Source organism: Zonotrichia albicollis, chromosome 22 (assembly GCF_047830755.1).
Source record: "Zonotrichia albicollis isolate bZonAlb1 chromosome 22, bZonAlb1.hap1, whole genome shotgun sequence".
NCBI lineage: Eukaryota > Metazoa > Chordata > Aves > Passeriformes > Passerellidae > Zonotrichia > Zonotrichia albicollis.
In genome coordinates, this window is record NC_133840.1 from 3467558 (window position 1) to 3478852 (window position 11295).

The following is an 11295-nucleotide window of genomic DNA, read 5'->3' on the forward strand; positions in this document are numbered from 1 at the left end:
GAGGTACGAAACATAACTGATATACTAAAGTAACCAACTGTTATAAATCATAGGAGGGGCTCCGGGGCTACAGCCAACCATAACTCCCAGAGAAAAGAAAATTCTCGAAACCTGGGAGGAGAAAAAGAGTGATTGACTGACCCCAAGGAGGAAACAACTTTCACTTTATAAGAGAAACCAAGGGAGGAGCAGTTTCATTTCCATAGCAACATAACTGGCAGGGTAGCAGCAGGAAGTAATACAGAAAATGGCGGGAGCAAACTAACGAACTTAAGAACACACCACAGCATCGCAGCCCCTTGCACCCCCTTTGTGGGGAGGTGGAAAGAGGAAAAGGCCTCAGCAACCACTGCAGAATTGTCCCTGAGGTCTGAAGGAAGGAGGGGGCTGCTGGAGCAGGGGAACACTTGGTGCTCACAGTTCCCCCTCTTGGCAGGCAGCTTCTCTTTGGACCCGTGTGTGAGATACCCAGAGGGAAACAAGACTTTGCTGCTGCTCCACTTTCTCTCCTTTTAATTTCCATTTTCTTCACCTTACTGTTTTCAACAAGGGATTAACTCAGCAGTTCCATTTGGACTAGAAGCAAAGGTTTAATTCAAATTATTCAGAGACTCAACAGGCTGTGTGTTAAACTTTTGGACTTCATCTAGCCCCCAGCTAACTAAAGTGTTTTTTAATTAAAAAAGATTAATGAGTGATTGCCCTTTATTTAGTGGATATTTTTTAGATTAAGCCTCTCCAATATTATAATTGGAGTAATATGCACATGCCCTACCTGAAAGGCAATCACAAACACAGAGAACAGCACACAGTGTTTGTTTTATACTCCTAATGTTTCATTAGATGTTTGCTGGTTATGAATTATCTATCAGCTCAAACATAACTGTTAATTCTGGTTGCTGCTTGAATCACTTCCCTGAATTTGAACAAATCACTGCCCTGGAAAAGGGGAAGAGAGGAAAAGGGACTGCTCCATGGTATCTTTTTAGTACATAAAATAAAGCCTTTTAAAATGGAGTAGGGATTTTAAATACAGTGGTAATTGATTAGCAGAAGGGTTGGAGAAGAAAATGTGGTTTCTCAGTGCTGTCTCAGACAAAAGGAGCTGTACCCCCTCTCCCCAGGCTGGCTCAGCCCCTCTCCAGCTCCACGCTGGGCAGAATCAGCTTCCAAGAGTTGTCCCTGGGGGATTTTCATGCAGCTTTATCTCACTCATGAGTTATTCCTTGGGCAGTCTTATTTTCAAAGTTGCAAAAGTGGTTCTGCTGTTGATTCAATTACCTGCAAAAATTGATATTTGAATATGACATGGATTCCTTAAAGACTAAAACCTGTGAAGTTCTATTAAAAGCCAATGGGTAATGCAGGGTTATTGCAGGAGGCAAGCCTGGCTTTCCAATGGCAAGAGACATAAAATAAATAAATAAAAAGAAGAGAGATGGTGTTGTTTTTCATCAGTTGTTCAAATGCAGGATGTTTTAAACAATTTGAGTCGGTACTAATGAATCTCACATTATCAGAACCTCACCAGCAGAATCTAAAAATTGTATTTGAACTCTTTCATTGAAAGTTTCTATTTGGCAGAACAAAGTAATTGTTTGTCTCAAGCACAAAAATGCTGCTGAGAAGAAAGTGAAGCTGGTTTGGAATCTGCCAACTTAGGAATTCTTCTCCTCTGGATTCCATTATATCTGAACCACGTTACTTTTTACATGGCTACATAATTTGGATCACAGCGTTTCTGAAGTTATTTAATGGCAAGAGTTCTCATGAAAAAAATCCCAACTTGCTGCCTTGTCACACCACTGCTGTTCACAAGAGGTAATTATGAAAAGGAGGATAATCTGCCAATCACAAGGGGGTTTTATAAGCTATGCCTTTTCCCATTGATTTTAATATAACAGATATTTGCCTTTCTAAAATTAGGATTCCTTTTTTCCAAAGGAATTAATGCTTGATAATAACTGGTGTGATTTCTTTTTTTTCTCCTCTCTAGTGTTCATAATGGCTTCTGGGCTTTTGGTTTACCCTTTTGGTTTCAACTCTGCTACTGTGAAGAGATTCTGTGAGAACTCAGACATCTACTATGCAGGAGACTGCCAGATTGGATGGGGGTACATGCTGGCAATTGTTGGGGTCATGTTGTCTGTCTTTTTACCATTCTTTGCAAAATATGCACCAAAAGAGCACATATCTCCAACTCCAATACCTACTATTTTATAGTATTTTATTCCTGTTTAAGAACAGAACATTCCTGTCTACACTAAGGGGCAGAAATTCTTGAAGCACTTCCAGTTGGCTGTGTTGCTAAAGAGAGGAGAGGAGATGGGGAAGAGAAGGTCACATTGACAAAGACCAAAAGTGCATTGAAAGTCTTCCGTAAGCACGAGCAGCGAACGCTCTGGAATTGAAATAGGATTAATCAGCAGCCTTCACCCTGCTCTAACCACACCATGGCATACTGCCTTAGACAAAAAAATAATCAGTTTATCCTCAAAACATCTGTCTACCTCCCAGTTTCTTTTGTGTCTCAAAATTGTGAGTTTTAAAAGCTTCAATTCACTTTTGATATATTGTGAAATGTCAGAACTTTTATGAACCCAGTAAGTTGAAAATCAATAATGATATTTTGTTACAATTATTTTGATTAGTGAAAAAGCACCTACGAGTACCCACAGCCTAAAATTAAGATTGATAGCTAAAAAAACTGTATTCAAGAAAAGTTTCTTCTTAATTTATATATATTAGCAGCACCTGCATATTGTAAATTCTGGGCACAGTTTTTACTTCTGCTCTAATTGCCAAGATATAGAGACATCTTCATGAAGTCCTGGGTAAAATTGAAATTTCTTTTTTTCTGAGAACTTCAACTACTTCCAAAGGCTTCATGATGATTTAATACTTTAACAACAGGAAAAAAAATCCCTAAGAATTTGTTCTCAGTATTTCCTAAATGATAATTCTAAGTGGACTTTAACAAAATGTTTTGAACTATGACAGCGATAGACTTTGGGTTTTGTTGTTTAGGGCTGAAAAGAAAAAATCTCAGTTTACAAAAATGTCTGTGCCCAAAGGCCCTTATCTGTAGTGATAACACAAGCCAGAATGAACTAATTCCAGTATTTCCATTGCAATTGAGAGCCCAGATTGTAAAACAAAAAAGTGAAGTGAAATGCTATTGAACATGACCAGCAAAAATCTGCTGCTGTGTCAGAAGCACCAATGGCCATATTTCATTAGTCTGTATGGAATTTTGTGAGCTCTGATTTCCACAACAGCACTGAATTCATTATCAAGCATTGAAATAAGTGCACTTGATTGCCTTAAGCAAAAGAAACATTGGGTTCTAATCTCACACCACTGTTGTGTTTTTTAGTTTAAAATAAAATTTTAATTCTAATTCTATTCTCATCTTTTATTTTCTATTATTTATTAAAAAGAAAAATCACATAGATTATATTTAATTCAGAGGTGTACTTCTTAGTTTTGTATTTTGGCACAAACCAGGTGATCAAATTTATTATTCTTCACTTAGCTGAGTCCAACTGGTTCCTGAATTTTTATTTTTTTTAATGGAAGGTGTACATGAAGGGACAGACAGAGACATGTTGAGGATGTATAAGAAAATGCAAACAGAACAATCACTGTGTTATTTCAATATACATCAAAGACTTCTGCAGTCTTGTTTACATTCCTCACCCTTCTAAACTTCAATGGAACATTGCATTGTTTTCCAAAATAATTGTCCTGTTCTTACAGTTCCATGCACTCTAAAAGCAATTTCTGCACAAAAACTCAGCAAGTTCTTTGAAAATGCAGATTCCAATGCAGAATTGAGTACACTGAGAAAGAGAGCAGGAGTGCTCTGCACCTCTGCTCACAGGAACTGAGAAATTAAATCTTCCACATATTTAACAAAATAGGCTGAAGTAATGCCCTAAAGTAAGAAGAATAAATTTCAGTCACTTTGTATATTAATGTGCTTTTCAGTGATGTCTTACACTTTTTTTAAAGAATGGCTGAGATTGATAATTTTCATGTGAGAGTCAGAAAAGTGAGGAATAACAAACAACATGCAAAAAAGAAAAGAATCACCACATAGTAGAAAGACAGAGATGCAGGCTTTTCTTTCCTAACCAACCTGTGCCTTTACACTAGAACCATTATACAAGACAGGATCAATATGGTCAAGAAAAAAAATCACCCAACAACTGAAAAATGTTGAGTAGTGTGTATAAACTGTATTGAGTAGGGTTTTTTCTGTTTTGTGTAATGTTTACGACTGTTCACTTAATGTTTCACTAGAAAAAGTGATTTGTTAGTGTCAAATAGAAACTTCTTTTGCAAAGATCTAAACACTTCCTGAAAAGAAAAATTAATTTAGATTTTTATTAACAGCCATAACATACCTAGTAGACAAAGGACCTATTCCTGTCATTACTTATTAACCTAAGTTTCACATGTGCAAAACTGGAAGCATCAATCACTTAACTGGAAGCAGTTTTAAATTACTGTTACAGCAGAGCCTCACAATTCACAACACTGCTGTACCAATTCCTTTACTTCTCAAAGCTCAACTTCTCTTGTGCAAATCATCAACATCTGCATCCTGCAAAATTCTGCACCTTTTATGAGTCAAGCTAATGCTTCCATTAGGAGCTTCCTTTAACATTTTATAACATTTTTATAATATTTAAATAAATCAAACACGTGTACATGACCTCTGCAAGTGGCAAAACCCTCCTTGAAGCACCCATGCCCTGAGCCCACCTCACTCTGCAGGTGTGGTGATAATTCCAGTGATCCCTGCAGCAGTTGGTAAAGCACATCCTTCAGATCTCACCTGCTGCTGGCACTGCCTGTGCTCACACTGACAGATCACTTTTTGAAATAAAGACTGTCTGCGCGTTAAACTGTGTAAAAGCGTTTTCCTGTTACAATTTGCTGGACCAGGTTCAAGTTTTATTCTAAATATATAATTTTTTAAGTGTAACTAAAAGCTGTATTTTCCATTAATGTGTTTCTGCGTTGACTAGCTGGCTCCTTTTTAGAATATTAACTGTTTTCTGTATTTGACTTGTTGGATACAATATTTCAATTATTTTAAATGTGAAATTTCCAATTGCCAACACTGTATAATAAAATAATTAAAAAAAATCCCCATACTGTTTGCTGTTTTCTTGACAACTCTTTTGTTTTGCAATTCCCAAGAGATCTGCTACAAAGCTTCTGAAGTAGAGGAAAGGGAAATAGGAACAGCAGGAACAACCTATGAAAGGTAATGTCTGAAGGCCAAGGCACATAAACATGCACATGGCCCATCTGTCATGAAAGACATTTCCATGGCAAAGGCAAGGAAGTTCTGTGTTCTAATAATTCTTTCCTTTCTACTTCCTCTGTGTCCTTGGGAAACTTCCTACAGCCTTGGGGTCTGTTATTTTATACAGGTATTATACTGATAATTCATTTTTTCAAAAAAACATCAATCAGGTAACACATAAATGGCACCCCAACGAACACAACACAGCATTTGCTGGATAACACAGCACAGTGATATTTTCAAATGTTTAACCAGATTTTCACTGGTAATTTTGGTAAATGTTGTAGCATGTCCAGCCTTTATGGGTAACAATTAGTTAAAACTGGGGTTTGGACAACCATTTTGACTTTTACATTTCATTCATAGTTTTCACATATGCTGTCATCTCAACATCTGCAACTTTAACAAAGTCTTGGAAAGTGTCCTGTTCTTGAGCAGTTGCTGGTCTTACAGAGACGCACTTGAAAATGTTCTTTTTTGCATCATAGGTTCCCATGCACCTGTGCACTCGACCTCTAATGAGTCGTGGAAGCTCACGGTCCTTCATCAAAGCACAATAAACACACAAAACAATTACATCACCTCACAAAAAACCTTTCCACACGGCTGCTTCTGAGGGCTACATCAAACAGAAAACCTCGACATCACCTTTGTTCCTGTTATCAGCTACTTAAAAACTAAACTCAAAGTCTCACCTGTTTTTCTGAAACAGAAGTCTGAGGATGCCTAAGTAGTGACTATTGCTCTAAATTGGGAGCAATATGATAAAAACATTCCCACTGCCCTTTGCACTGTAAATTTATGTTTTCTTTGAAAAGGATTGGAGCCAGTGGTGACTGTTATGTGTGGACACAGAATACTCACAATTTCATAAAACACACAAGGCAGGGTCTCCTTTCCATCTCTCAGAAGAAAGTTCTTTGCTCCATATGCTCCAGGTGTGACTGCAGAATCCAGTGTGCCTGTCCCGTTAAGCAAAAATTAATCATTCCAAGACTAATTATATTTTAAAATATTGTAAAACTGTATCACTTTACAGAAGATTCCTACTAAAAAGGAAAATTTATTCTAAAAACAAGGAAAGAAACAGGATAGAAAAATTTTATGTTTTTTTATGAAGTGTAAATTTTGTACCTGTTTCAGTCACCTTTGATAGCTGAATGGAAGGGAAATTAGATGGTGTTCATGTCAGTATTTTGTGGGTTTAAGTATTTCAGCCATTGAAAAAATTCTCATTTTGTGTTGCCCTAGCATTATTATAATCAGATTATATTATTATAATCTATGATGCTTACCTAAAACTTCAAACAGCAGTGCAGTTTTATAGGCATACTGGCTCCAGTGCCTCACACTCTGAATGACTGCAGACAGGATTCGCAAAGAATTCTTTTTTATTTTAGTTTTCACTTGAGATGATGAAATTTCCTTTCAGATGAAGACAAAAGCTTAAGTTAGATATGCACACTTGCAATTTCAAAGAGCATGTAGGCATTTAATTATTATATTAAATAGTCAATAATTACATTAAAATTAGAGCATTTGTTCAGAATATACAAACAACTCCCTGCCACTTTACTGAGGGTTATAGATGATTGCAGTATGAAAATCCCAATTCTAAATTTCCAGAAGCTCCAGGTTTTACTTAGGCAGCTTGAGCTGATGAAAACCTCATCCTCCACCAGTTTTCTTTCTTTACTGCTTTCTTCATTCTGTCTTTCCTATTAACCCTGCCCATAAGTTTTACCTGACTTTTATCTTCTGGGACACCACCAAATTGGTTTTCATTCATTTTATTTTGCTGAGTTTTGTAGTTAAATTTATATGCTGGACTCTGATCCTGCAGACTTCTTGCCACAGTGTTGGGTTTCACTGGCCACTTTCCTTTGGGTGTGTCTGTTTTGATGAGCTGGGATGGGTTACGACTGTCAGGGTGCTTTTGCTGCTGGACAGTTTTCAAACTGCTTGGAAAGTTCTCAAACTTCTGAGAAGTTCCATTATCAGATCTTGAATTTGCTGTTTTACCTAAAGGAGTATATTCATTTCTGTTCCTGCAATACAACAGTTCAGTATCACAGTACCTCTTCTCAACACTGAGCTATGTGATTAAAGAATATAAAAGCAATGCATAAATTGTTGTTTTAGCTTTCAATATCTCCAAACTCATTTGAGTTTTCACCAAATTTATACATATACAGGGCAGTGATTGCACCTGTGCATAAATCCATCTGAGTTCAACAGGCCTCAAAAACCTGCTCAGTTATTGTCCTGCCCTGGGTAAGGGATCTTTCCTGACCCAAAATTCACATATTTTCATAACTCTAAAATAAAACAAACAAGGTTTCCTCTGAATGTGAGATTAAAAGGGTTTCTTTGACTGCTACAGGCATATGGGAAAATGTGAGATGCATTTTCACATAAGAACAAAAAGGAAGGGTAATAGACATTAAAGGCTTCACCAACCTGCAGGCAGACACGTTTTTTCCAGCATTTGCTAAATTAAACTTTGATGCATTTGGTGGTTTCATAAGGGAAGGAGCCATCGGATGTTCTGCTTGGCTTTCAAAGACAAGGTTAAAGTATCAGTGACACAGCAGCAGCTTTATTGTAACACACACGTGGATTGTTCAGGAAACAACATCCAAATAAAAATCAAAAAAGCAACAAATAACTTGCTTTTTACATACCCACTGTTTGCTGCCTTCTGCAGTTCATCCACTTCTGGGTTTGCAGCTCCCCAGCCTAATTTTCAAAAGACAAAGGATGGAATATTGGTAAAAATGAAAAAGACTGAAAGTTAGTAAGTCTTTGCAGGCTTACAATTCTGCTTAATTCCCACAAACAGGCTCACATAGGAAGGAGGAAGAAAAAAGAAATAAGGGGAATGTGATCCTTTGATATTTGTAATTATAAGACAACTTCTAACAAGTAGGTTGCTTCTCTAGACAACAGTTCAGTTACAAACATTAGACTTATTAGCAACAGAGATTTTATTGTGAGACAACTTTGAAACTTTATTACAAATAAAACATAATGAAAGCACTAAAAGCGGAGTTCTGCACCATTCTTTCCAAGCCCAATTTGAAGAACAGAAGTTCCTTTCTGAACTACAAGAACGACATCTTACAAATGTTTCTTCTTGTAACACAGGACTTGAATGTTGATTGAAATCAACTGAAAACAAAAGGTCAGTTTCAAGAGACTCTATTTAAATGCCAGTGCTACTTCATTCTCCATCACACAAAGAGTCAAACTCCCTCTAGGCAAGAAGTATAAAAAGCTCAATTGTACAGAGGAGAAAGAAATTTCCTGGAGGACAATTTTTACATAATGAACTTTTCAGAATTAGATATAAAGGATGCATATAGTTCTTGATAAAGACAATGTCTGATTGCATGGAGTACGATCAGTATGATGAGATTGATTTGCATTTAGAGGCAGTAAAAAAAGAATAAAATGTCTTATTTACCGAATGATGAGGGAGAGAAGTCATAACTATGAGTCCCAGAACCAGTGTCTGGTTCGTTTTTAAGTGGATTTGAAGTGAGGGGCTGTCTAGTTCTTTTTTTCTGATTGAACAATGGTACAGGCAGACAACCTAAAATTAAAATTTAAGTAATGCTATATTAATAGCAAAATTATACATAACCCATACTTAAAACAAGTAAATAATTTTTCATTTTTTTACATTACAAATAGGAATTACATTTCATAAACACATAAAAGGCCATTCCCTCACAGAATTTATGCTCCCAGCCCTCTGTCCTGCACATAATCCCATTAATGAAACCTTTCCCTCAGTAACCAGTTCCCTGAATCCATCTAAAATCTTGCCCTGTGCTGCAATAAACAAGTAACCCATGCAAGTCCACTTAGGAAATGGGGATTTAGGGCTAAATACTGAATATCCTCTATGAATACTACATACATAAATGTATTTTATGTCTCTATAAAAGCATAATGGGGTGTGAACAGGAGGGCACATAAGAAGGGCTGGTACCTGCTGTGCTCCGAGCTGGAGTATCAGCTAAACTCCTTTTCATTTCTTTGCTGAATCTTAACAGGCAGCAATGGAATGATTTTTCCAAATTTGCTGTATGAAAGTCAGATAAACAAAGCAAAATAATTAGTGCTGCAAACACATCCAAATATCACATGATTTTATGGCGGTTCCTCTTAACACTGCAGCAGCAGTGATTGGCATAATTTCAAACACAAGCCCTAAAACACAGAACCAGCTGTATTGAATTTAGAAGATCCACAGGTGCACGCCTAAGATGCAACTGCTCTGAGGGAGTGGGGCTGAGGGTCAGGGCCATGCTGAGAGTCAGCACTTACCCAACTGAGGGAGAGACCTCAGGGACGGAGTTGAGGGTCACCCCGAGGGTTGAGCCCTGAGGGTTGAGCCCTGAGGGAAGGGGCTGAGGGCCGGTCCTGACGGTTCAGCCTTGAGGGACAGGGCTGAGGGTCAGCCCTCAGGTTCAGCCCTGACGGTTCAGCCCTGAGGGACGGGGCTGAGGGTCAGCCCTCAGGCGAAGCCCTCAGGTGAAGCCCGCCAAAAATAACGGTCACTGGTCCGCGCGCTCGCGCCTCAGGCGGTGCGGAAATGGCGGGAAGGCGAAGCTCCGTTCCCAGCCGCTGAGGGCATGGCGACAGCGGCCGTGCCCGGCCGGGAGACACAAGAACCCTTTAATCAACCCCCGGTGGGATTTCATGAATTATCCCCGCCCCCGAGGAACCGGTGTAGTGTCATCCTCAGAAAGCCCGGGGTAGGAGCTGAATCTGCAGAAGTGTGTGAACACAAAAGTGGCTGTAAATAAAAGTAAAAGCATTCTTCAGCCTGTTTGTCTCTTCAGCTTTTACACATGGCTAGATCCTGTCTGAACTCTGAGTGCTTGGCACGACTGGATCTTGTCCTGTTTTAATAAACCTTTTCCTTCAGAAGCACTCCCAAATATCTGTATGTAGAACATGAAACCAATCTGGATTCTTACTAAACTAAATATCCCACTCCTTTTTAAGAGTGTGAGTATTGGCAAAGCACAGGAATAAGGGATGGGTTCCAGTGTTTAACCCTGAAAAGTGAAAACTTTCCATGTGAATTTCCACTAATTCCCAAATGGGCAGGTCCTGGGACACCAGGAGTTAAAGTGTTTGGATGCGAACTCCTTTAAGAGGATAAAAGAAGCTTCCATGGGTTTATTTCCTAAACTCATGTTTGGAAATTCACTGTCTCTGTCCTAAAAACTCTCTTAGGAGACAAACTTCTTGCATGTTAATTAAGTGCACAGACATCCCTGTGTTTCATTCAGTGCTTTGGAAGGAATTACAGCCATTACAATGCCAGCAGGAATAAAAGATAAACTAAATGTTCCAGCCCTGCATGTTTGCATTTTGCTGTTTACTCTTCAAACTTGTGCTGTGTTTAAATTCAACAAACCCAGATTCAGGGTGTGAGTTGTGTTTTTGGGTGTTGTCACTCCCCATTCTGGCACCATCACTGAAAAGAGATAGGGGTCAAAGGACAGTACACACTGTCCAGTGCTGTAAAATGCAACTTTACTGCTTTGTTTAATAAATTACTTATTCTGATTAAATATCTGACAGCTCCTAAGTACAGAGCAATACAGTTGAATATTTAAGCAAACAGTCTCTCTGTATTAACTCACTGTAAGCTTCAGCAAAATCTGAACGCGTGAACCGAAACATAGAGAGAAACTTCTGTAGAAATTATATTCCTGGCAGAACTATTCTAGATAAATCCTGTGCTCAGCTTTTCCTAGACCTACAGTCTGTCAGCCTGGGATATAAAGCCTTTCAGCCAAATATTCTCTCAGTCACTGGAGTATAATTCTAATAAAAAGGAATTGTTCAATAAACATTCTTTATTCTCTTGCAATCTAATATTTGTTATGTTTATATCATGAGTCATATACCAATTGCAAATACTTCTGTCGTTTACAACAATAAAGCTTATT

At 38.1% G+C, this 11295-nt stretch overlaps 2 protein-coding genes across 4 annotated transcripts in view; one reads left to right on the plus strand and one right to left on the minus strand.

Moving 5' to 3' along the window:
• Positions 1-4248, plus strand: part of LHFPL7 (LHFPL tetraspan subfamily member 7) — a 59027-nt gene extending 54779 nt beyond the window's left edge. The window contains exon 3 of the mRNA XM_074557029.1: positions 1997-4248. Coding sequence (XP_074413130.1) covers positions 1997-2223 — 227 coding nt within the window. The 3' untranslated portion in view covers positions 2224-4248. The remainder of the gene's footprint in view (positions 1-1996) is intronic.
• SPATA22 (spermatogenesis associated 22) overlaps positions 1-10306 on the minus strand; it is a 54446-nt gene extending 44140 nt beyond the window's left edge. For 2 of the 3 annotated variants that reach the window (XM_074557026.1, XM_074557027.1), the window contains exons 1-8: positions 9656-10306; positions 9318-9410; positions 8787-8915; positions 8005-8059; positions 7781-7876; positions 7065-7368; positions 6616-6745; positions 6185-6282 (exon numbers count right to left, since the gene is read on the minus strand). In XM_074557026.1, the coding sequence (XP_074413127.1) occupies positions 6185-6282; positions 6616-6745; positions 7065-7368; positions 7781-7876; positions 8005-8059; positions 8787-8915; positions 9318-9360 (855 nt within the window). In that variant the 5' untranslated portion in view covers positions 9361-9410; positions 9656-10306. Of the gene's footprint in view, positions 1-4897; positions 5862-6184; positions 6283-6615; positions 6746-7064; positions 7369-7780; positions 7877-8004; positions 8060-8786; positions 8916-9317; positions 9411-9655 lie in introns of those variants that run through there. The other variant, XM_005493527.3, reaches the window with a different exon arrangement.
• Positions 10307-11295: the final 989 nt, after the last annotated feature.